Consider the following 27,865-nt stretch of genomic DNA (forward strand, 5'->3'; position numbering starts at 1 on the left):
TTCTCAGGATCAAGTGTTTAATCCAGAATAACTGTCATGATAGATTTGAAGTGTCTCATTGCTTCATTCTTTATGAATATGTAGCAGTTAATGAAAAATTGTATGTACATGTCTCTCTCTATATATACACACATACATACATACATACATACATACACATATAAAGAAAAAAATCAGCAAAGCTAAGAAACTCAATGGCCAGACAAACTATAAAGCATTACTTACATTGTGCTTTGTCAGATTTGAAATATTAGTTGCTATTGCTTGAAGCCAGTCAATGCAGTCTTCAGCAGAGAGGCACTGAATAATCCCACTGCAGACTCCATCCACAGCAATGACTTGAAAAGCATTCTGCCTATGGTAATATCAGAATAAATTAGATCAAAACCCATTTAATTTACTTATTTGCTACTTGAAATACTATCTGTTGAAAGTTCTTCTTTCCACACAATATGTACATAGCTTCAAATTATTTGCTTACTTCTCTATGAATACATCACTTTTATTTTTATTTTAAATTATTTTTCATTGAAGCAACATTGATACGTGATACCATATATGATTTAGAGATTTTTATTTATTTATTTTTAATTTATTTTTATTTATTTATTTATACAAGCACTGGATATAGTCAGAAGCGCGGGAGGGTGAGAGAATTCACCAGAGCCAGAGCAGGGAGCAGAGCAGGCAGAAGGACCGAAGCACACTGCTGAGGGGAGCAGCGGGCAGCAGGAGAGGTCTGCGTGCCATGTGGGACCCTCCTCCGGTGGTCGGGGAGCAGCCGGGGATCCAACCAGCGCTGCAGAGGCTGCGGGCAGCTTCGCAACCCAGCGCCAACCGCTGCGCCACTGGGGAGGCCCGATTTAGAGATTATTAAATTTAAAGGTTCACACATTTTATGAGGCACGTTACCAGACTATGCTCATCACCCAAACACCCATAATCCTCTGATATATTCCACAGAACACCCTCCACTATTAACCCTCCCTATTCTCTACCCAAAACTTCTGGTAGACTTAATTTTGCAGTTCCATTTCCAGGGTTTGTTTTGGTTCATTGAATATGTTGTTTTTTTTTTTTTTTTCAAATTGTTTCTTTATGTTCCACATATTATTGAAATCATTTAATAGTTGCTTTTCTCCTTGCAAATGATTCCAGTTAGCATAATCCCCTGCAGTTCCATTCAAGTTGTCACATATGGCAAGTTTAAATGTGAATATCTCTACATTTAAATGGAACACTAAAGATGAACTTAGATAGCAAGCAATTTTGTTTTTAAAAATATTTTATTTCTTATGACATGGTTCATTTTTGTACAGTAATTGATTTCTCTCCACAGATGTAGTCCAATAGTTCTCCCACTACCGTTTCGCCCATGAACTGTCATCAGATTCCCTTCTATCCTATCCTTCTGTATTTTGACTCCCACTCCCTTGCTGTCTGCCTCAGATCTATGGTCAATTTGGTAGTTTTGTCTTTTTCTTGACCTTTGTTTTGTTGCTCTATATTCTTCATATAAATGAAACCATCTTATATTCATCTTTTTTCTTATGATTTATTTTGGCTAGCAAAAAACCCTTCCAGTTCTACCCATGTTGCCACAAATGACATGAATTTGTCTTTTTTGATTGCTGAGTAATATTCCACTGTGTAAATGTACCACACATTTTAAATCCTGCCATCTATTTTGGGAAATTCAGGTTGTTCCCATATCTTGGCTATTGTAAATAATGTTGCAATAAACACAGGACTGTAGGTTTCCTTTCAAATTAGTGTTTTGTGTCCTTTGGGTGGATTCTTTTTTTTTTTTTTTAATAAGATTTATTTATTTATTTATACAAGCACTGGGTACAGTCAAAGGACAGAAGGGTGAGATAATTCACCAGAGCTAGAGCGGAAAGCAGAACAGGCAGACTGATGAAATACACTGCTGAGGGGAGCAGAGGGTGGCAGGAGAGGTCTGCGCCATGTGGGACCCTCCTCCGGTGTCTGGGGAGTAGCCAGGGATTGAACCGGCTCTGCAGAGGCTGCAGGCAACTTCGCAGCCTAGCGCTCAACCGCTGCGCCACCAGGGAGGCCCTGGGTGGATTCTTATGAGGGGAATCAGTGGATAATATGGTAGATCCATTTTCCGTGTCCTGGGGAATCTCCATATAGCTTTTTAATTTTTTTTTTTGAAGATTTATTTACTTATGCAGACAAGAACTGGGGTGCAGACCAGAGGTGGGGGGCTGACAGGATTCACCAGAGACACAGTGGGGAACAGAACAGGCAGACTGAAATACACAGCTGAGAGGAGCAGCAGGCAAGATAGGACAGATCTGCTGCACCATATGTGGAGCTCCCTGGCCCTCCAGGGATGGCACTTGTGCAGCAAAGACTGCAGGCAATTTCATGGTTCTGTGCTTAACCCCTTGCACCACCAGGGAAGCCCCCCATATAGCTTTCTGTAGTGGCTGAGCCAGTTTGCATTCCCACCAGGAGCATAAGAGGGTTTCTTTATTGTCATATCCTCTCAGGCATTTTAGGTATTTGTTATTTCCAATTTGTTTAATGTGGGCCATTCTCACTGGTGTGAGATGATATCTCATTGTGGTTTTTATTTGAATTTTTTTTTTTATTCTGACAGTTTTTGATTGGATTTTTTGCATTGTTGTTGAGTTCTGTAAACTCAAACATTATCAAAATGCCATCCTATATAAAGGAATTCAGTGCAATTCCAATAAAACTGTCAATGACATTCTGCAAGGAAATGGAACAAATATTGTTGAAATTCAAAAAATCCCCAAAATGAAAGCTCTCCTGACTAAAAGGGAAAGAATGGAAGCATCCACTCCCAGACTTCAAACAATATTACAAAGTTATTATAGTAAAAACAGCATGATACTGGAACAAAAACAGACACACAGATCAATGGAATTGAATTAAAAGTCTAGAAGTAAAGCCACACATACAGGTCAAATAATTGATGATAAAGGAGCAAAGAATGTACACTGAAGGAAGGAGTGCCTCTTTAATAAATGATGCTGAGAAAACTGCACTGCAGCATGCAACTGAATGAAGCTAGATTACTATCTCAAACCATATATAAAAAAAGTAACTCAAAATGTTAAAGACTTTAATTGATGAATGACCTGACACCATAAAATATACAAAGTAAAACAGGCTTTAAAACATTCCATGACCTAAAACTCAGATTTCAGACGTCCTTCAGAATTCTTCTCCAGAAGCAAGGGAAACAAAATAGGATAAACAGCTGGGACTGCATTAAACTAAACATCTTTTGTACAACAAGAGAGACAGTAATCAAAATGAAGAGGCATTCTATTGAATGGGAGAAAATAATTCTGCAACAACATACAATGGGACTGATAGCATAGGTCAACAGCATATGACTTTGAAATAATCTCAAAGTTTCTTGAGATTTAGAAGAAAAAAAAAACTAAAGAAACTTTGACATTTAAAACCTTAGACATTTAAAATGGAAGACTAGCTAAGATATTTTAGAAAAATTATTTCCCCAGTTTACAATAATGTTATACATAGAAGTTTACCTATTATTTTGGTTACTAAGTCTTCTTGATATTTTTCAATGCATTTTCTTATTTACAATGAAATAAAAAACAAATAATAAAAACTAAAATATCATTTAGGTCATGAAGTACAGATCTTCTTAAAGATCATCAAGGTAAAAGGTTTCTATCAACTATCCAGGTCTATATTTTCATGCCCTAATCTTATATAAATGTTGGACTTTTTTTTTTTAAAAAGATTTATTTATTTAATTATACAAGCACTGGGTTCAGTCAGAAGCGTAGGAGGGTGAGAGAATTCACCAGAGCCAGAGCGGGGAGCAGAGCAAGCAGAAGGACTGACTTACACTGCTGAGGGGAGCAGCAGGCAGCAGGAGAGGTCTGCGCGCCATGTGGGACCCTCCTTCAGTGGCCGGGGAGCAGCTGGGGATCGAACTGGCGCTGCAGAGGCCACGGGCAGCTTCGTAACCCAGCGCTCAACCTCTGCGCCACTGGGGAGGCCAAAATGTTGGACATTTCAATAAAAATAAAAATTTTCCTTACATGTGAAGGTCAGTCTGAATATTTGTATGTCCTTTTATTGATTTGTTGCTGCTGTTCTTGTTAGAAAATTTTAAAAATATGTCATACTAAATTATTTTAAAAAGTGTTATAGAATTTAACGAAGCTCTCTACAACTTTAATGATTTACTTTGTCCATTCTCTTAACTCCTGCATCAAGCTTGTTACCTGTTCAGGTATAAATTTAATGGACAAGTATAGATAAAAATCCCAGAATGAATAAAAGCTTGTTAAAGTATACCACAACATGCATGCCAGAGAGCTTCATTACTAGACATGTGTCACTCTTCATTTCCAGAAGATGGTGCCGCTACTAAAACTAAGGCATCACAAAGACTTTTCACATGTAAGTCACCCTGCATGCAAATTATTAATATTTTTATGGAAATTTACTCTCAAGTCTTGACCAAGCTCTTTCAATGATTAAAAAGTAAATGTTTAGACCTCCCAGTGGCGCAGCAATTTGAGCACAGTGCTGTGAAGCTGTCCTCAGCCTCTGCAGCACGTGTTCAGTTCCCGGTCAGCCAGAGAGATACCCCTGCTCCCCTCAGCAGTGTTTTTGGTCTCTCTGCCTGTTTTGCTCTTCACTCTGTCACTGGTAATCCTCTCGCCCTCCCGCACCTCTGGCCTGTACCCCAGTTCTTGTATAAAAATAAATCTTTAAAAAAATAGTAAATGTTCAAGTTTGCTTTTTTTTAAGAAAAAATAAAACAAAACAAACTGTAAAAAAATACAAGGACTGTTTGTGTTGGCATAATATAGTAATAATGTATTGTGCTTGAATTTGTAAGAAGAAAAAATGTATCAAATGAAAATATTATAACTTCACATAACTTTATTTGTTTTAATTTTGATATTCACCAATAAGACATTTTATTTTTTATACTCTTGTATTTAACATCTTGTTAATTTTTTCACAGTGTAGGATTTTCTCCCCTAAAATGAGGTCACCATAACTTTCCCACCACTAAATTGCCCCACAGTTATGTAAGATATTTTAAATAATCAGACAGAAGCTCAACCACCCATGGAAAAGAGAACTAATTTCAGTTTAGCAATGAGTTTTTTCCACTCTGTAATTATCATAAACATTGTTTCATGTGGCATAATTCAAAGCAATTTTTTTTAAGATTTATTTATTTTTATACAAGAGCTGGGGTACAGGCCAGAGGCGTGGGAGGGTGAGAGGATTCACCAAAGACAGAGCAGGGAGCAGAACAGGCAGATGACAAAAATACACTGCTGAGGGGAGCAGTGGGCACAACAGGAGAGATCTGCTGCACCATGTGGGATTCTTGCAGGCTGGCGGGGATCCAACCTGTTCTCAGAGGCTTTGGATGGCTTCACAGTGTAGCACTCAACTTTCTGTGCCACCGGGTAGGCCCAATTCAAGCAATTTTTTTTTTTTTTAAGATTTATTTATATAAGAACCGGGGGATGGTCAGATGTGCTGAAGGGTGAGAGGATTCACTAGAGACAGAGCGGGAACAGAACAGGCAGACTGACTGAAATACGCTGCTGAGGGGAGCAGCGGGCACAGCAGGAGAGATCTGTGCACTACGTGGGACCCTCGCCAGCCAGAATCGAACCAACGCTACAGATTGCGGACAGCTTCACAGCGCTGACCTTAACTGCCTGCGCCACCAGCAGAGGCCCCATTCAAGCAAATCTTAATCATATTTATCCTCTGCTTTAAATGACCATTGGCAGTTTGATATTTAAGCTGATTAAAGTTAATACACGTAGAACAATTCTGTAATCTATGTAATCATGTATGTGATATAGTCCCAACATAGAATAGATCTGAGTGACTAATCTTTTATAATCCTAGACTTATATGTTAATATACATTATATTTTACATTGTTTCTAACTTTTCAGGTTAAATTAAAGGAAGCCTGTTCGTGAATATAAGTGAAATATTTGAAAAGATTGATTGCTTGCATATGACCACTTGCAAAATAGATGGATCCTGAATATTAGAGTTGAGGTCCTATTTCTTCCTTTGTTAGTGAATAAATGAAACTATTGACAATTTAGTTTGCTTATTTGTGCAAGCCCTGAAAAAAAATGAGAATAATATTGTAGATTTAACAAGTGTTTATAGAATAAGTGGTGGGAACTTTCTTGTCTCATCTTCTTTGATTGTATATTTTCTGATTATTTAATGTTGTGAGACATCAAACCTTAACATTTGTAGCAGTCTTGTGAATATCCAGATTAAATTATGGTTTATTTTAACAAATTAATTTCAATATGAAATATTGCATTTTATTTATTTGTATTAATTTATTTACTTTTAATTGAGGCAATATATGGACGCCTTGAAGCTTCCCTGGTGGCACAAGGGGATAAATCTCAACACTATGAAGCTACCATTAGCCACTGCAACACAAGTTTGATCCCCAGCCAGAAAGCTAACCAATATGGTGCTGCAGTCCTCGCCTGTCTCACCCACTGTTCTGTCAGTAATGTGTTTCAGTAGATTTGCCTGTTTTGCTCTTTACACTGTCACTGATTAATCCCCTCACCCCCTTCAACTCTAGCCTGTACCCCAGCTCTTGTATGCATAAATAAATATTTTTAAAAATGTTATATAAAAACAAAAACCATTCATTATATATTATTATAAGAGCATATGGAATATTTGCTAACATTATTTATATATTTGGAGAAGTAAAGCTTTAGCAAATATCAGGATTGAAATCATTCATCCAAAAAAAATAATATTAGGGCCTCCCTGGTGGCACAAGGGGTTAAGCACAGCACTGTGAAGCTATCAGATGCCTCTGAAACAAGAGTGTGATCCCAGACCAGCAAGGAGCTACTCACATGGCATAGCAGACCTCTCCTGTCTCACCCGCTACTCTCCTCAGCAGTGTATTTCTGTCAGTCTGCCTGTTCTATTCCCCATTCTGTCTCTGGTGTATCATCTCAGCCCCTGCACCTCTGGCCTGTACCCCAGTTCTTGTATGCATAAATAAATAAATCTTTTTAAAAAATAAATCATATTGTTAACCAACAGCAGTGATAATTAGAAAACTTCAGTGTATTTTGAAACTTTGAAATAGATTGTAACAAAAATGAGAAAATAGTAAATTAGAAAATTAGAAAATATTAAATGAACAATAACTACAAAAATGCATGATTATCTGTACTTGTTGAATCCCAATTCTGGCCATGAATGGTTAGCCTCATTCTTCTTAAGTGTTTCCTGATACAACTAAAATAACCTTGGATTCAATTCGGCAATTATAGACAGTCCCTGAAAGGTGAAAGGATAAAGCTGATCGTTGAGGTAACTTGGGACTAGAGGAATAAACATGGGGTAAATGGTCTGTGCTTCCTAATCATCTTCTATGTAAGTGTGCTCAAGAATCTTCCAGCTCAGAATCATCAACAGTAAGACAAAAAAGTCCTTTCAAGTAAATTCTGTATCCCCACATAAGGACTGGAAATCGAGTAGGCTAACGACATATAAACTATATTGGTAATTTGCCTTAATCCAGTCAAACATGAATAGAACCACTGACTCCTCCCCCAAGGTTGCAGCAAGACCAAGCAAGGGGCTGATTTGATTCCTCCACTTGATTTAGTCCTCGGATCCAAGGAGAAAGCTAGTCTTCATCTATTACTCAAAGACAGCATTTCAACCCTCCCCAGGGTGAAGACAGCATTTCAACCCTCCCCAGGGTGGCATCAGTGGCATACCAGAGAGGAAGTAATCCTCTGTACCAACCCTGTGGCAATTTGGAAGAGTGACTAGTATCGGATGCAACCAGGCAGCTACACCCCCATACCAACTGCCATGGTCCAGTAAAGAGCTGAAACTATACTCCCACTTGTCATCACCAAGGTGAAGTGAGAGGGTAGAGAATGAAATGAGAGCTTCAGCTTTCTTTTCACCCCTTTTCTCTGTCAGAAGGATTCTATACACCACCTTGAAACAGCAAAGCAATGTCTACCTTCCCAGCCTCTCCACCTTCTGTTGCAGTAGGGCCAAACAGGGTACTGAGATTATACCACTTCTAAAGTTAATGAAATGATCAAATTAGTGCCTAACTTTCACTGGGATTTAGTCAGCAGGACTGAGGAACATGTCCAACTTACATCTGAAACATCTGCAATAAGAAATTAAGAGTAAGCATTCTACTACTGTTTTGGAAGTTGTCAACAAGAAACTTAGCATGCACATCCATTGAACCTTTAATTACATTTCAACCAAAGGATTTCCTGCTAAAGGTGGAAATTATGTAGATTCCAAACTCTCATAATTTAATAGCAAATAACTCCAGAATGGAGCCTCCCTGGGGGCACAGGGGTTAAAGTCTCAGTGCTATCAAGCTATCTCCAGCCACTGTGACATGGGTTCAATCCCCAGCCAGGGAGCAACCCACATGGCACAGCACACCTCTCCTGTCTCACCCACTGCTCCCCTCAACAGTGTGTTTCAGTAGACCCACCTGTTCTGCTCCCCATTCTGTCTCTGGTGAATTCTCTCAAACCTGCACCTCTGACCAAATTCCAGTTCTTGTATGCATAAATAAGTAAAATAAATCTTTAAAAAATAAGTCCAGGATTATTTTTTTTAAATCACTACTTTAAACAATGTTAATAAAAACACCATGCAAAAAGAAAAACAAAAATCAGACACTGATACTGAAATGCACATGATGTTGAAAATATCTGAATGATATTTTAAATTGGTCATAAGAAATATGCTTCAACAAACATCTACAATTTCTCTTGAAACAAATAAAAATAGAAGTTTTCAGCAAAAAAAAAATACAAGTTATAAGGGAGTACCAAATGAACATAAAAGAACTGATAATGACATTAACATGAAATTAAAATCATACTGAATGAGCTTGTTATCAGAGTGTAGGTGACAGAAGATAGAATTACAGAACTTGAAGCTAAGGCAAGAGAATCTGACCCTTTTTTATAACAGAAAGGAAAATGATTAAAAAAAAATAATCAAATCTCCAAGATCCATGGAATGATAATTAAAGAGCTAGGTTAACAGTGAGGGGAGGAGTGATGAGAGAGTAGGAATAATAAAGTATTTGAATAAAAAGTGGTCAAAAATTTCTATAATTTGGACCTCCCTGGTGGCGCGGCTGCTTGAGCACAGCACCGTGAAGCTGTTTGCAGCATGGGTTCGATTCCTGGCTGGCCAGGGAGATTCTCACATGGAGAGGCAGACCTCTCCTGTCTTGCCCGGTGCTCCCCTCAGCAGTGTACTTCAGTCCCTCTGCCTGTTCTGCTCCCTGCTCTGTCTCTGGTGAATTCTCTTACTCTCCTGAGCCTCTGGCCTGTACCCCAGCTAGTGTATAAATAAATAAATCTTAAAAAAATTCTAAATTTGATGAGTCATAAGCATCCAAATTTAAGAAGTTTAGTGAAAACCAGACAGAATCCATGTCAACATATATCATAATTAAACTGATATGGTGCTTAATATGTCCATTAAAATTCAGATAATTTTAATATTATATTTAGAAAATGGGGAGGTTAATGGAATCTAAATGGTTGTAATGTTTCTAAATTTCATTCAAATGTCAAATCATTTAATAACAAACAAATTGATAAGATGTGCATATTGTAGCACCTAGAGCACCTACTCAAAAAAAAAAAAATAGAAATCGATGGAGTCAAAGATATTATAATTAAACAGAACAAATTCTAAAACTTGTAGGTATACCTATAGCAGAAATGGAATGGAAATGTATAACTCTGACATATTTTTGGAAAGAAAATCTGAAAAATTAGTATTTTTTTTTTTTGAAAAATTAGTATTTGAACCAGGGTCTGGAAACAAGAAAGAAGTAAAAATTCACAATTTATAATAATACATATATTGAAGGGCTTCAACAAACCCAGTAAATAGTCCCTTGTATATAATAAATAAATAAAATTTGCAACTCCCTAGCATAATTGACCAAGACAAAAAGAGAAAAATAAAATTCAAAGAATGAAAAAGACATCATTAGTGTTCTTATACTTACTTAAAAAGAAGGTGAACATATTATAAATTGCATGAAAATTTGTATTTCAATGAACTATACAATTACCCTGAGGAAAAAAATAAACAACATACTAAAACTCATACAAGAAGACATTAAATACACTGAATCCATTGCAATAAGTTAGTACTAGAGTCAGAGCTTCATATTTTTTTTACTAGATTCAAAAATGTTTTGCTATATCACACTATGCTTCTGTACTTATTTTTCTTATTATAATAAATGTGCTAGGGAAAAAAAGGGAAGTAATGTAAAAATTTGACTATAGATCTCTTTCCAATCATCAAGAGCTTAAACTCACCGACTCAAATCTGTCCCAGGCACATACTGAGAGAAGCGTGAATGCAGGAGTGGGATCAGCCTAAGGTCACACCATCGCTTTTCCCACCTCAGACCTGGTGATGTCGGCCATGAAGAACATGATAATGTGTCCTGAAAGAGTGCAGATATTCAGATTGTTATTTTTTTTTTCTTTCTGTGTATTGAGTAGCTGTGTCAAAAACCCTACATATTTTTTTCTACTTAAATAATCAAAAGACATTTATGTAATACCACAAGAAAAATAATCAATATTCATTGACAATGAAATTGTATTCTTTAACCACTCAGAATGGATTTTTACAGGAATGTAAAGAAGGACTCATTGAGACCAAGAATGACAGAGAAAATTATACAATGGGAGAAGGAAATAAAAATTGAAAGTGAGGGCCTCCCGGATGGCGCAGCGGTTGAGCCCTGGGTTGCGAAGCTGCCCGCAGCCTCTGTGGCGCCGGTTTGATCCCCGGCTGCTCCCCGGCCATCGAAGGAGTGTCCCACATGGCGCGCAGACCTCTCCTGCCGCCCGCTGCTCCCCTCAGCAGTGTACTTTGGTCCTTCTGCCTGCTCTGCTCCCTGCTCTGGCTCTGGTGAATTCTCTCACCCTCCCGCACTTCTGACTGTACCCAGTGCTTGTATAAACAAACAAACAAATAAATAAATAAAATAAAAATAAATAAATAAATATTTATTTTAAAAAAATTGAAAGTGAGACATAATTGAATTCATTTGAGAATGGGAGAGATTACCCAAATACAAATTTTGATATAATAGTAAATGATAAAAAAAAAAAACCTTGCAGTTTCCTATTCTTTTTAATATTTATTTATTTATGCACATAAGTACAGGCCAGAGGTGTGGGGGTTGAGAGGCTTCAGAGACAGAGTGGGGAACAGAAAAGGCAGATCTACTGAACTACGCTGCTGAGGGGAACAGTGGGCAAGACAGGAGAGGTCTGCTGTGCCATGTGGGTAGGTCCCTGGTTGCCTGGGGATTGAACTTGTGCTGCAGAGTCTGCTGATAGCTTCACAGTGCTGTGCTTAATTAACCCCTGGTGCCACCAGGGAGGCCCTGCAGTTTTTTATAAGTATGTTTGAGTAAAACACTCATATAAACAGTTTTTGAAAATCAATAAAGTGAATATTTGGCTTTTGTTTTAATTTCATGTGTATAAAATGTATGAATTTTCTTACATTGTTTTAATACCAGGTTTGTGAACAACTGCTGGTTTAAAATTAAAAGACTTAAATTTATTACTATTATGTATAGAGAAGACATTCCTTCGAATAAGATTCAAGTTTTTCACCCAATGATTCATGTTTTCTTTATATCAGTTTCATTGTTGAATTTTCTTCCTGGCACTAGTATATGAAATATTTCTTCCAGGCAGTAGTGTATGTTGATATTTAAGTTGACATGGGTTACAAGGGACTATAATATGAATGTGAATATATATATATATATTCACATATATATTCACACATATATGTGTATATATAGTATATATAGTGTGTGTATATAATAATATATACATATATATAGTGTGCATATATATATAGGATACATAAGATATATACAGGTCCCTCAGATGAGGGACCTGCTGACATTAATTTATTTCTATTATAGAGAATGCATAATTTATGTGTGCATAATTAGAGGGTAATCTATGTTAGTTTAGATTTTAAAACTCGGTTAGTCTAAATATCATTAATCTTTTGCTTCAGGTTTTTTTTTTTTTTCAAAATTGCTTAAGGGAAATTTTTTTCTATTATTTTTACTTACACTTGAGTGTTTCTTTTTCAATATTACCTCATTTATCATCAATTGTGCAAATAAAAATCTAAATCCTTAGTTATTTAGAATAACAGGGTGGATGGGTTAAGACCATTTAATAAAATTCCCTCTTCTAGTGATTCATTGAGACACTTAATTTTTAAGACATTTACCCTTTGATACAGATAGTTGTTTACAATGTTTACCTGGAAATTATAGAAGCATAAATTTATTTTATGTTAATATTTCCCCTAGCCCTCACATCAAACATATAACTAGCCAGCATGTGATATGGTGTCATATGATGTAAAGTAAATATTGAGGGTTCAGACTTCACATCAGAGTCAGATCAACCGATTTCAAATCTCAATTTCAGAAATGAGTAGTCCTCTTGTAACAGGTGGCTGAAGCCATAGACTATTACAGGCGGTGCCCCTTGGAGGGGATGGTGGTTGCTGGTGAAAATAGCCCCAGGAAAATGCTAAAAGCGGGGTGGAGCAATTGATAATTGATAATAATGACTGCAGCAGGGGGCTCAAGAGCAGTCTTATAAGGCAGATTTTGGCATTTGGGGCTAGCAGATTTGGGCCCCCACCATGCCAATCTTTTCCAAAGGCTGGTGTGACCTGGCAGAGAAGACTGGAGACCTAGAGCAAGGTGTCTTGCTGAGATGTGTAAGTGTGGCTGTTTGTTGGGTACTTTGGCCACTATTGTTTTGAGTGTTGCTTGTCTGGTGCTGTGCTGGGGCAATCCAGCAGCTCATGGGGACATTTCCTGTCATGTTTTGTGCTGTCTTCATGAGTCAGAGCCTGGCCTGTAATTTGGCTGCCACATGTGCACAGTGGCAGAAAGACACCATTTGAACTGCTTTTGTGCAGAACTGAGTAACATCGGACATGGCTTTGGCTAAGGTAAAGACCATTTTTGGCCACAGTAATGCTTTGCTTTATCCTGGTTTATTAAATAAATCCTTTTGTTGTCGTTTCCTGAGCCTAAGTAATCTTGCTTCTGTGTGTGGGGTGGGGTGAAAAACTCAGACAGTGACCAGTAAACTATTAGGGCACTGTGCTTGGCCTTTTCAGTCTCCCTTTTCTCCCTTATATCGCTACAAATTAGGGCAAGTTATTTAAGCTTACTGTGTCTTATTTTGCCTATATCCAAAGATAAGGATATCACATGGATCCACTTATACAGAAAAACTTAAGCCATGTTTAGAAGCATGACAATTTTGCTTTTCTATCTTTTCCTATATTTTTCTGTTTCTTGTCAACAGATTTATCATAAAATATCATTTAATATTCATAATCAGAAATAGGAATGTTGAAAATAATATTGTCTTGCTTATTTAACAATTTTGCAATGTAGTTTAAAAAAAATTACCGATATGTCCTTATCTGTCATTAAAAGCACAAAAATTGGGTCTCTCTCATGGTGCAGGACTCAAGTCTCAGCATTATCAAGCTATTGCCAGCCATTGTAGCACAAGTTCTGGCCAGGAAACTAACCCACATGGCACAGTAGACCTCTCCTATTTTGCCCACTGCTCCCCTCAGCAGTGTATTTCAGTCAATCTGCTGTTCTGCTCCCCACTCTGTCTCTAGTGAATCCTCTTACCCTATGCACCTCTGGCCTATACCTCAGCTCTTGTATGTTTAAATAAAGAAATCTTTACAAAAGAAAAATAGGACCTCCCTGGTAGTGCAAGGGGTTGAACACAGCACAGAGAAGCCATGCACAGCCTCTGCAGCACAAGTTCAATCCCCTGGTCCACCAGGGAGCTACCCACATGGCACAGCAGACCTCTACTGTTTTGCCCACTGCTCCCTTCAGCAGTGTGTTTGGTCAGTCTACCTGTTCTGCTCACCACTCTGGTCAATCCTCTCAACCCCATTACCTCTGACCTTTACCCCAATTCTTGTGTGCATAAGTAAATAAATATTTAAAAATATAAAAATAAAATAAATTTATTACTTTGGGCCTCCCTAATGGCACAAGGGGTAAAGACACAACCTATGAAGCTGCCTACAGCCACCACAGCATAAGTTCGATCCCTGGCCAGGGAGTAAACCATATGGTGCAGCAGACATCTCCTGACTCACCAGCTGCTCCCTCAGCAGTGCATTTCAGTCAATCTGCCTGTTCTGTTCCCAACTCTGTCTCTAGTGGATCCTCTCACCACCTGCACCTCTGGCCTGTACCCCCATCCTTCTATGCATAAATAAATAAACCTTTAAAAAATATATTGTTTCCTGCAACACATGCAAATGCCAAATTAGAGACCTGCAAATAGCCCAAGGCTAGCTGGTAAACTTGTGTGGAAAAGCACGTGTGTGCTTGAAAAGTATACACGGATCGAGGCTGCCCAGGTCCCCATGCCCGCGACCAAGGTTTGTGGGAACAGTCACTGAGGTGAATGACCCTCACTGTGTAATCCAAAACAAGTCACTTGGGCATGGGAGCAGGGTGCAAAAAGCGCCATTTCTGCGGACACTGAACTGGGCTACCACCCAAGTCCTGCATCTGAGGGCTTCAGAACAGAGATCTGGGACAGGAAATTCAGGGCGGTGGATCCCCACAATGTGTGGCACAGGGCAGCACCCTGTTGAGCCATTCCATGCTGTGGAGTCAGGGCAGCACCCCGTTGAGCACGCCATTTAGCCATTCCACGCCATCCCCACTCAGTTTCCCAGAGACTCCCGGGGGAAAAAGCACAGCACTGAAGGACACTAGGAAAGATCTCTGGTACAACCTAGTGATAAGAACAAAATCACCAACTTCCTAATCGTTGGAAGCCAGGCTTTCCAAAACCACCCTCAAGCTCTGGGAGGATATGGGCCACACAAACAAGGGTAAGAAGGGAAACAAGGCACAGAGCAAAACCCCATTCTGGCACTGAGAGCTAAGCACAGGATTCGGGGTATGAAACGTGCCATACCAGTGGACACTGCACAGGGTGACAGCCATCATTTTGGATCTGTGACCCTAAGATTTAGAACTAGAGTACAGAATTCAGGCTATGGGATCCACACAGCTGTGGGCACAGTACCAGGTGAACACGGGGCAGACACAGCACACAGCATGAACAATAACCCCTGTGTCGAGGTGCTCCCCTTCGTCCATCCATTAAGGAAATGATAAAAACCTGGGATTACATCAAACTGGAAAGATTCTGCACAGCAAAAGAAACATTAACCAAAACAGAGAGGCACCCCACTGATTGGGAAAAAATCTTTGCACTCCAGTCAACTAATTAGGGACTGATCACTAAGATATACAAAGAACTCACGGGACTCAACAAAAACAAAATAAACAAACCAGTCAACAAATGGACAGAAGAACTTAAAAGACATTTCTCCAAGAGGAAATGCAAATGGCCAACAGGCATATGAAAAATTTTCAACTTCCCTTATCAGGGAATGCAAATTAAAAACACATTGAGATACCACCATATACCAGTAAGAATGGCACATATCAAAAACAAAACAAAAACAAAAAACAAACAAAAAAAAAGCAACAAACAAGGATGTGATGAAAAATGAACTCTCCAACATTGTTAGTGGGAGTGCAAACTGGTCCAACCACTATGGAAAGCTGTCCGGAGTTTCCTCAGTCTACTAAAAATGGAGGTACCATACAATCTGGGCAATTCCAGTACTAGGGATCTATCCAAAGGACACAAAAACATTGATTCAAAAGAACACCTATGTCTGTACACCTATGTTTTAATTGCAGCACTATTTATAATAGGTAAAACCTGGAAAGAACCCAATGCCCAAAAATAGATGACTGGATCAAGATGTGGTATATAGGGCCTCCCCGGTGGCCCAGCGGTTGAGTGCTGGGTTACGAAGCTGCCCGCAGCCTCTGCAGCGCGGGCTCAATCCCTGGCTGCTCCCCGGCCGCGGGAGGAGGGTCCCGCATGGTGCACAGACCTCTCCTGCTGCCCGCTGCTCCCCTCAGCAGTGTACTTCAGTCCTTTTGCCTGCTCTGCTCCCCGCTCTGGCTCTGGTGAATTCTCTCACCCCCCCCCCACGCTTCTGACTGTACCCAGCGCTTGTATAAATAAATAAAAATAAATCTTAAAAAAAAAAGATGTGGTATATATATACAATGGTATTTTATTCAGCAATCAAAAAGGATAAACTCATGCCATTCACAGGAACATGGATGGAGCTAGAAGGAATTATGCTCAGTGAAATAAGCCAGAAGGGGTTTCACTTATAGCAAGAATATAGGGAAACCCAATAAGACATCAGTGTAAAAAAATAATAACAGTACAAAACACAACAAAGTGAAAACAGATAATTATAAATAAGAGACATACTGCAGGGGAGGACAAGGGAGAGGGATCAGAGGGAGGGAGGAACACAGGATACTGAGGTGATGGTGCACCAGTGCACTGGTGAAGGAAACTCAATGGCGACTACACCTGAGGGGGTGGGGGGAAGCACGTATTGTTTAAACATAAGCAATGATGTAAAACATAAACAATTAATATTAGAAATAAATAAATAAATAAAAAGAAAGTGATAAATAATGTGAGAAATAAAGATAAAATCTACTTTATTTCTATTTCTTTAAATGAAGTACCATTGTTTTACATCCTTGTTAATTTTTGACAGTATAGGATTTCTCCCTTCAGGTGTAGTCACCTAGCTTTCCCACTACCAATGCGCCCATAGTCCTCCACCATAGTTCATTGTGCTCTTCTCCCCATTCTAATCCCTTCCCTGCTGTTCCTGGATGCCTCACATCTATAACACCCTAAGATACTCCACAGTTTCACCACCCACACAACTCTCTGACAGAGAAGTCCATCTCCATCTTTTGGATCTTATAACTTCCAAGTACAAAATATAATAAGGTATAGTTGTCCAAACTAATTACATTTACATTTTAGTACTTTTAAACTCTTCAGAGTTTTACACATTTAGAAAAGGGGCTTTTGAACTATTTTTTATTGCACTTAAATTCAAATTATGAACTTCCTGATAATCAGTATTGACCAATAAGCTAATTTATGAAAATGGAACTGAAAAAACAAAAAAACAAAACAAACAAATTCTCTTAAAGTAATATATGCAGTTGAAAGTCAGTTTATTTTAAAGATTTTTTTAAAAATATATTATTTATTTATTCAAGCACTGGGTACAGTTAGAAGCACGGGAGGGTGAGAGAATTCACCTGAGCCAGAGTCGGGGGGGGGGGGCAGAACAGGCAGACTGAGGAAATACACTGCTGAGGGAAGCAGTAGGCGCAGCAGGAGAGGTCTGCACAACATGTGGGGCCCTCACCGGCGGCCAGGGATGGAACCAGCTCTACATAGGCAGTGTCACCAGGGGAGGCCCAAAGTTAGTTTATTAATACTTATTTTGTAATAAAGAAAAACCAGTGGAGTGGTCACTTCAATCCTTTCCTTTAAGGTAATATCAGTTGAAACAACTAAGTAAGATAAAGATCATTATTTTATTTGTTTTACATGAGATTCAGATTAGAAAGGACAGTAAAGCGTTCTTCAACAGGAATGAAAACATGACTAATATGGTGTAATGGTTAGTATAGATATCAATAATACTTTCTAGTTCCTTTAATTTAACCCTATTTTTTCCAGGAAAAAACTTAACAACTTCAAGACTCAGGGATGGACACAATATGTGGGATACCAACACTTCTAGACTATTATTTCAGACCATTTAAACCTATGACCTACCTGAAACTATACAATACTCTACAACATAATCTGAGTGACTCGACTGGTATGCAATTTGGATACAGTGATGCTGGTGTTAATTGGGAGGAGTAAGAAGTCCATAACATAAATAACTAGCCCCCTTTTAAATATTTTACAGATATCTTTATTTAAAGATATCTTTTGAGAATACCTTAGTTTGTTCTGAAAAAAATCATACCTGTTAGTCAGAAAGTATAAGGAAAACTAAATTTTGCATCCATATCCAGTGATTCTCCTTATATATTATTTATAAATTATATGTATTTTTATAATATAAATTATAAATAATTTCAGATTCCCTTTATTATGACTGAAACTATATACAGCATGTTTATATGTTTAGGTGATTTTTCACCTGAAATGATCTGAGCATTATTGTGTGAAAAGAAGTGTGCCGCCATGTGTACAAGAAGTTTTGGGAACGATAGGACGACAAAACACAATAATCCATATTTCCATCTAGATAGAAAAAAAGATGTTTACTATTGGCTAATGAGTTTCCAAATATTCTTGAGTCACCATTAGAGAGTATTCTTGAACTTGAACATATTTCTATCCAGATAGAAAGTAGATGTTTACTATTGGCTAATAAGTTTCCAAATATTTTTGAGACACCACTAAAGAATATTCTTCCCCAGGCCTGTTAAATCTTTGCATTACATTTTGCATAGTAAATATTGCTCACAACAAGAGACAATCACCCATCCTGGCCCTGAGAAGTCCAAATTGCATAGAATATTGGAGCAATGGGCATGAAGGAGAGGAAGGAGAGGCAGGAGAGGAAGGTGCCTTCATTGAATGCCTCACTGTTTCTGCACTGTGCACCTGCTGTCAGAAGAGGCTGCAAGTTTTCCTTACATGTGACCACTATGGCCCCTATATTAGCAAAGCATTAGAGCAACAAAACCATGTTTCCTGTGACAGCCATATGCTCACATGTAAGAGCATCACCATGCTGAGAACCATCAGGTCCTTACTTAAATTCTAGATGATAGCAGACAATAGATCTTTTCCCAGGTTCCAGGTTCATCACTTAAAGCTGTGTGGAAATTCCTCAACCTGCTAAAAATGTAGTTACCATATGTCCTGGGCAATTCCACTACTAGGGATCTACCCAAAGTAGATCACAAAGAAACAGAGATTCAAAAGAACACCTGCGCTCCTATGTTTATTGCAGCACTATTTACAATAGGTAAAACCTGGAAACAACCCAAATGCCCAAAAATAGGTGATTGGATCAAGAAGATGTGGCATATATACACAATGGAATATTATTCAGCAATCAAAAAAGATAAGCTCATGCCATTCGCAGCAACGTGGATGGAACTAGAAGAATTATGCTCAGTGAAATATGCCAGAAAGAAAAAGAAAAATATCAGATGGTTTCACTTACAGCAGGTATATAGGGGAACCCAATAAGACATCAGTGTAAAAAATATAATGACAGTACAAAACACAACAAAGCAAAAATGGGTAATTATAAATCAGAGACATACTGCCAGGGAGGACAACGGAGAAGGATCTGAGGAGAGAGGGAGGAACACAGGAGACTGAGGTGATGGTGCATAGGTGCACTGGTGAAGGAAACTGTATGGGGACTACACCTGAGGAGGTGGGGGCAAGCAAATATTGCTTAAAAATGAACAATGATGTAAAAATTAATATAAAAATAAATAAAATCTGAAAACAAAAACAAAACAAAAAACAAATGCCAAATTATGTTACATTCCTGCAACTAAAATAATGTTGTGGGCCTCCCCTGGTGGCACAGCCGGTTGAGCTCAGCGCTGTGAAGCTGTCTGCAGCCTCTGCAGTGCCGGTTCTATCCCGGCCGGCTGGAGAGGGTCCTACATGTCGCGGCAGACCTCTCCTGTCGCGCCCGCTGCTCCCCTCAGCAGTGTATTTCATCCATCTGCCTGTTCTGTTTCCCACTCAGTTTCTGGTGAATCCTCTCACCCTCCTGTGTATATGGCCTGTACCCCGGTTCTTGTATAAATGAATAAACAAATCTTTAAAAAAAAAACAAACTTTTTCTTAAAAATTAAAAATAAAAAATAAAATAATGTGGCAAGTCAATTGTACTTTAATAAAAATAAAAAAGGATTTTGTTTCTGTTAATTTTACCAGTTTTATGGGAAAAGTAATATTTACAATCTGTTTTAATAGATTCCAAGAAGTAGTGCATTTTGGAAATGTTTTACAAAATACATTTTTGGCAAGGTTTATTGTCCCACAATAATCTCAAAAACAATTATCTTATTAAAATAGGATGCTATACAGGGTAAAATACCAATCCAACTTTTGTTAAGGACCTGACATAAAGTATTAATTAACGTTATATAAATATAAAAAATATTTCTCAGAATCTGGTTAGTTGATTATCTGATTTAAGTCTCCTGGTGAGAAAAAAATCAAATTCCTTTTCTCCAATTATATTGGCAAACTATATGACTCTTGTATACCCTCAAATGGATTACCTCAAATTCCTAGAAGGCCTACATTATATTTTCATATAGCAGGTGATGTTGAGATATTACAAGGCATAGTCCCACAAATAAAGTTCCTTGAAATCTACTAAGGAAATTTCAAAATTTGTTTCCTAGAGTAATTAAGACATAGCAAAAAAAAAAAAAATGAAGTTACCTGGACCCAGGACAGAGTTGAGGATTTTTAAACACATAGCAGAACAGAATGTGTTTCATTGGAGGAGACTGTCTAAAATAAGCACCCATTCTGTGGAAGTTATGATTCGTAACATACATTTTCTTCAGCATTCCCACTTCCCGTTGTTTTTAGTGGTGGGTCAGAAGAAAACATGTTTTTGACTACTGCTAATAAGTTTCAAAATGCAAATACCCTACTCTTAAGTCATAAAAGTCTACTCCAGATACTGAAGAGAAAAATGAGAAAGCACTGGGCAGGGGTATAATCCAATCAGACTTAATTCTCTTGAGGGAGGTGAAGCAAGTATTTGTTCTGTAATCTCTCAATTTGTTGTGTTCAATTAAGTCAGATATTAAAAATCTATAGAAACTCTTTTATTCCATGATACTAGAATGCTGATATTGCTATTTTTCTACTTACAGTGCAGATAATTTTATGCATTTTTCTACAGATTTGGGTTTCAAATTTCTCCTCATGGTACTATGTTTCTGAGGTAAAATATTTCTCCTTCCCTGTCTTAGGAACAGAGCTGAGAGGGGGATACTTGTGTGAGGAAGTGGTGGGAAAGCCCTGAAGCAGAATCTGTGAGAGTTGAGGGAAGAAGTGGAAGAGGAATGCAACTTGGTGAGAAATGTGAGCTTCCCAATATACACCTTCATGGCCCCTGCCCAGGATCTGCAAGGACCTGCCTTTCTACCCCTATCACTAAGTCCTTGACTGCAGCCACAGCAAGGTGAAGTTTGGAAAGCCCTGATTCCTTGGTAAGAGGTTCCTCACAAGAGTGGTAAACTGGGATTTGGGGCAGCCAACACTCCACAACAATTGGGGCCAGGAGTATCATTCCAGTGAAGAAGAAAGAAAGGGTGTCAAAATTATTAAAAGCATCTACATTGAAAGAGAAGAATATGAGCAAAGCAGCTATTAAAGAGGTAAAGATCTGGTTGTAAGAAGTATTTAAAATTGAGAAGGGAACTAATGGGAACACGTCATGTATCTAGTTTCTCATTAGGAAATCAATATTTATGTCACACAGATATTGCCATATTCTAAAGATCAGCATTTTAGAAAGAATAGGTTATATAGCAAGTATTTATCTGGTAACAAAAGTAAAAGAGAAGAAAAGATGAAGTACACATAAGTGTGCTATTCTAACACTTTGGTCTTGTTGAGGGTTCTCTAGGAGAAAAACAAAGGCAAAAACAACAAAACAACTAGGAGACCTAAAGCACTCAGTGAAGGTAAAATACTTGTGAAGTTAGATACAATGAAGGCCATTAAAAAGAATGAAGCTAAAGATGCTTAAAAGGAATACTTTGAAGTAAAGTGTCACAATTAGGTCAACAATTTCAGATGAAAGACTAATCATAAAAGTCAGAAGAAGAAACTATGTTTTGTAGATCAGAAAATGTGAAGTAGAAAAATAAAATTCTTAAAATCAGCTCTGCTACACTTTATGTTCATGAGCACAGGGTAAAATTGTTAGAATTATATATAATCAAAGAGAATTGTTTTTTCTTTGGAGTGTGTGAAAGATTGGAAGGGTGAAATAGAGAGTTTCAAAAATAGTTCTAAAAGAAAAATATGCCTGCTTAATTCAAACTACGTGGACAGTAGAAAAAATCATTTTATTCAATGTATATAAAATAAAAATGCCAATTTTACCAATTATTAAATGTACATATTTTCTAATATTTTCTAACATTCATTACAGTTTAACAAATGTATATATTAGAATTGTTCACTTAATCCCTGGTATGCATGAATTGCTAAAACATCCTAACTAATAATAATAGTTACTTTGAGCCAAAATTTTAAATTTTAAATTTTAAATTTTAAAAGAAAAATGATAAAAATCATGTCCAATCATTTAGAAAATAAGTTACATATCATACACAATGCTATAAAGTGATTAAGTTCTATGGTTTGCAAGGGACTTAATATAGACCTGAAGGAAAAAAAATGCATAAAAATGACATAATTAATTTTTTCAGGGTTTATCATAATAACTAAATGATAATGCAACCATGGATTTCAGATCCATCAGGTAAACCATATCCAATAACTGTTTTAATATAATATAACTACAATCTTTCTGGGCTGTCATTGTGTTATCTCCTGATTAATATAAGCTATGACAAAGCATCTTACTGTGTTGTTGGGATGATAGTTGAGATGTAATCCACTGTCACAAAGAGGAGAGGAGGTCCCACTGCTTTGATCACTTGGAGCACCTATAGGAGAAAAAAATCAGAATACCCCACTGGTTAGAATGCCAAATTATTCTGGCTGATGGTTTCTATGCATATATTTCAGAATACAAAGTTGATACTTCCAATTCCATTAATGGAAAACATATTTTCTTTGTGTGTGTGTGTGTGTATGTCATGGTTTTGTTCCACAGGTTTTCCACATTTTTGTTAAATTCATTACTAAGTTTAAAATCCTTTAAACACAATTGTAAATGGTATTGATTTCTAGATTTCTTTCTTTTCTATTAATTCTTTGCTTATAGAAAAGCAGCGGATATTTACATATTTATATACTATTTTGTAGTGCAGCCTTCCACTTAACTGTATTGATTTATTGTTTCTAATAGGTTTTTTCTTTTTTAAAATATTTATTTATTTATCCATTCATTCATTCATTCATTCATTCATTCATTCATTCGTTTGTTTATACAAGCACTGGGTACAGTCAGAAGCAACAGGAGGGTGAGAGAATTCACCAGGACCAGAGCGGGGAACAGAACAAGCAGACCTGAAGAAGTACACTGCTGAGGGGAGCAGCAGGTGGGCTGGAGAGGTCTGCGCGCCCTGTGGGACCCTCACTAGTGGCCAGGGATGGATCAGGCGCAGCAGAGGCTGCGGGCAGCTTCGCAGTCCAGCGCTCAACCGCTGTGCCACCAGGCCCTAGATTTTTTTTCTTTAATGGAGCTATTGGGGTCTCTGTGTTTATTATCATGTCATCTGCAAATAATGATAGCTTTACCGCTTCTTTCCCAGTGTGGATTCATTGTGTATATTTCTTTTGCATAAGGATGCTAACTAGGACTCCCCAAAATAGGTTGAGTGGTAGTAGTGTAAGTGGGCATCCTTCTCTTGTTCTTGATCTTAGATGAAAAGTTTTCACATTTCCACCATTGGATGTGATGATAGCTTTGGGTTTGTCATACATGGTATTTATTATTATTGAGGTATGCATCCTCATCGCCCTTTCTTTGAAAAAAATTACAATACTATAAGTATAAATGGGTGTTTTATCTAAACAGATGCTTCCTCTGCATCTATTGAAATGACCATGTGCTTTTTATCTTTCCTTTTGTTGATGTGGTAAATTACATCATTGTGTCCCTGCAATAAATTCCATTTGTTGGTGATGTATGATCTTTTTAATATATTGTGGAATTCAGTTTGTTAAGATTTTATTGTAGATTTTTTGACACTATGTTTATCAGAGACATTGGTCTTTAGTTTTCTTTATTTCCTTCCTTCCTTCCTTCCTTCCTTCCTTCCTTCCTTCCTTCCTTCCTTCCTTCCTTCCTTCCTTCCTTCCTTCCTTCCTTCCTTCCTTCCTTCCTTCCTTCCTCCCTCTCTCCCTTCCTTCCTTTCTTCTTTCTTTCTTTCTTTCCTACTCTTGCTATCAGAATAATATTGCTCTTATTACCTGTTTGGAAGAATTATTTTTTTCTCAATTTATTGAAAGAGTTTAACAATGATAGCTATAAGTTTGTCTTTATTGGTTTGGTAAACTCTGTTATAGGTAAATCAGGTAGTGAAACTTCTATTTACCTTATATCAAAGAGTTTTACAAGTAAGCTAAGTAACTGATGTTATTGTGGCAGTAAAAGCGACCTAGAAATAAATATCTTTGGTTTCAGAAATATATGCAACCTTACAAATTTATTACTTCATTTCATTATTCACATTGGCTTACAATTATGAGCCATATTTAGTGTAAGAATTTTATTTGCAAATTTATTTTTAATGTTTTTTTTTAACCTACTGCAAAATCCTATATTTAGATACATAATTTTCCATGATGGAAAAAATGTTTTCCTGTGCTTTATATTTAATAATTTCTCATTATAAAATCTATAATAGTCAATGTAATCATTGATGTTATCTAATTTTGTGAAACTACAATTAAACAAAGGCTTCATTTTAATGACTGATAGGCACATGAAAAAATGATCATAATCAGTTATCAGGGAAATGCAAATATCAACCTCAACAAGAGGTTGAGAGGTTTCACCTCACACCAGTGAAAATGGTCTGGTCAAAAAAAAGAAACAACAGGGGCTCCCTGGTGACACAAGGGGATAAGACACAGCCTTTGAAGCAGACCACAGCCTCTGCAGCACAAGTTGAATCCCCCAGCTGGCCAGGGAGGAACCCACATGGTATAGTAGACCTCTCCTGGCTCCCCCGTTGCTCCCCTCAGCAGTGTACTTTGGTCAATCTGCCTGTTCTATCCTTCACTCTGTCTCTGGCTGGTGCTCTCACCCTTCCCACCCCATATAGCAGCTCTTGTATGCATAAATAAATAAATAAATATATATATTTAAAAGAAACAACAAACATTGGTGAAGATATAGAAAAACAGGTGAGGATATAATCTCGACCTACCCCTTATGAAAAACAGTAGGGAGATCACTCAAAATATTAAAAATAGAACTACCATATAATTAATCAATTCTACTCCTAGGCATCTACCCAAAAATGAAAACAAAACAAAACATGAAGACATGTATGCACTCCTGTGTTCATTACAACCTTATTTTACAATAGCAGGGTCATGGAAAGAAACTAAGTGACCAAGAACACTTACTCATGTATAAACAATAGAGTATTGATCAGCTGAAAAAAAAAAAATGGACTCTTTCCTTTTGAGACAACATGATGGAAATAGATGGGATAAGGCTAAATGAAAATATTTAGAAAGATAAAGACAGATAACACATTGTTTCACTTATATGTGAATGCAGAGAAATGAAAAAAAGGGTCAAACAAAACCAAACAATAAATTCTAGAAATAAGTCTGTGAATTTGATGCTCCAAGATGGTGAGCAACAGGGGGAAGAAAAAGTGTGATCCTCTATATCTGAATCACATAGAATGTGGTAAACCAATGTTACTTCAATAAACTATATATATATATATATTTATAATATATACATATATTTTTATAATATGTATCTTATACACACACACACACATACATATACACACTAGCTCCCTGGTCAGCTGGGGATCTGGGATCTAACTTGTGCTGAAGAGACTGGCAATAGCTGATAGTGCTGTCTTTATCCCCTGGGCAACCAGGACGACCCCCCTATTGATTCCCAATTTTTATTTGAACTATTACACTTAAATTTAATTATCAGAGTTTGTAGATATTACTAACATTAACTCATGTCCTCAAAAATAAATGTTTTTTATTTTATTTTATTTTGTTACTGTAAAAACCAATGACTTTATGCTGTGAAGAGAATCATAAACTGTTCTTGTTTTTTGCTATAATAGCCATATGTAGTTTTTTCACTGTTTAATTTTTAAGAATTTCAAAATTTACTTTGTTTTGGTTACTTTGTCTTTTGATGTTTAACTGCATCATCTCCCTCTCAAGAGATAATATTTTGATACACACTTATTAATTTAAAACGTGCACATTTTGAACTGAATAAAATGAAAAAAAACATAAAGTTCTGTAAGTGCATCTACAATACTATATGAATTAATTTTAACAATTTAAATATATGAACAAAAAAAAAAAGGTAGGTAAAAATTCATTGATCCAACTTGTATCTTAAGAAGTTAGAAATGGAAAAAACAAAATTAAGCTAGAGTAAATAGAACACAGAAAATAAATAAATAAAATAAATTGTACACTAAAAATAAATTGTACACTAATGGAAAAAGCAGTATTAACCAAGACAAAAATGGGCTCATTGAAAGGATTAATAAAATCACAAAATATTATAACAAAAAGAGAAAGAAACACAAATTAAGAGCGAAGCATGAGGCATTACTGAAAACCAACAGAATTATAAAGAAACAATAAAATTTATAATAAGTAAGTTCTTGCAAATAAACTGGCAACAGGGTTACATGTGCAAAAATACTGAAAAATGATAAAGTTTACTAAAAAAAATCAAATAAAGCCTTCTACACATTCAAGACAGAAACTCATACAAAACAAATATTGTACTTCTAGTCTCATTTTACCATACTCATGTATTTATTCAAACATTTAAGAAAGAGAAAATGTCATTTTTTGGCAAATTCTTTCTGGAAGTAGAGGAGGAATTGTAACTCAACACTTTATATGAAGTCATAATAATCCAGTTACTAAAAGTCCACTAAAACACTGTAAGAAATAGACATGTTTATCCCTAATGAACATAGATTTTTAAAAAAGTCTTAATAATAGGTATAATTTAGCCAATTTAAATGCACACTATTTTAAAAAACATAATATTTTACAACCATGTGGTGTTTATGTTAGAAATGGAAGCTTGATTTGTTATCAGAATAAGTTAAAGAAAAATATATCTCAATGAATCCAGGAAAATATTTGAGAGAATTAAGCAGTTAATGTCATACTTAATGATAAAGGATTAGAAATTTGTCCTCTAATATCTTGAGCAAGATAAGGATTTCCTCTTTCAATATTTCACTTAATATTTTATTGAAGGTTTCAGCTATTGCCATAGGTAAGAAATTGAAATTATGGAAATACAGGTTGGATTAAAATAAGCAAAACTTGGAGCCTCCTTGGTGGCACAAGGGGTCAAGACACAACACTATAAAGGTATCCACAGCCACTGCAGCATGAATTTGATCCCCTTAGAGGGAGGTGACCCACGTGGCAAAGCAGACCTCTCCTGACTTGTCCTCTTCTCCCCTCAGCAGTGTATTTCAGTCAGTTTACCTGTTCTGTTTTCCACTCTCTCTCTGGTGAATCCTCTCATCTCCCACCCTTCTAGCCTATACCCCGGTTCTTGTATGTATAGGTAAATAAATCTTAAAAAATAAGCAAAACTCACATTTGCAGGGGAAACAATTTTATATGTAGAAAAATATGAAGAATGTACAAAATTCCCATCAGAAATAATAAGGAAATTAAGTGTTGTGCAGAATATGTCAATATATAATCTATGTGTTAGCAACAAATAATTGGTAATAAAATACTATTTACAAGCAAATAGAAAAATTTAAAGTACTTATAATGTAAAGTGCTTATAAATTTAGTGAAATATGAGTT

The 27,865-nt window shown here is 36.8% G+C and overlaps 1 protein-coding gene across 2 annotated transcripts in view; it reads right to left on the reverse strand.

The window, feature by feature from the left end:
• The window catches only part of SNTG1 (syntrophin gamma 1), a gene marked incomplete at both ends in the record, with an annotated part of 271,863 nt that overhangs the window by 141,099 nt on the left and 102,899 nt on the right, over positions 1–27,865 (reverse strand). For both annotated transcript variants that reach the window (XM_084230408.1, XM_084230407.1), the window contains 3 exons: positions 226–355; positions 10,421–10,551; positions 22,751–22,833. In XM_084230408.1, coding sequence (XP_084086534.1) covers positions 226–355; positions 10,421–10,551; positions 22,751–22,833 — 344 coding nt within the window. The remainder of the gene's footprint in view (positions 1–225; positions 356–10,420; positions 10,552–22,750; positions 22,834–27,865) is intronic.

The sequence above is a fragment of the Talpa europaea genome (genome assembly GCF_964194135.1).
Source record: "Talpa europaea genome assembly, chromosome: 3".
Taxonomy (NCBI): Eukaryota; Metazoa; Chordata; class Mammalia; order Eulipotyphla; family Talpidae; genus Talpa; species Talpa europaea.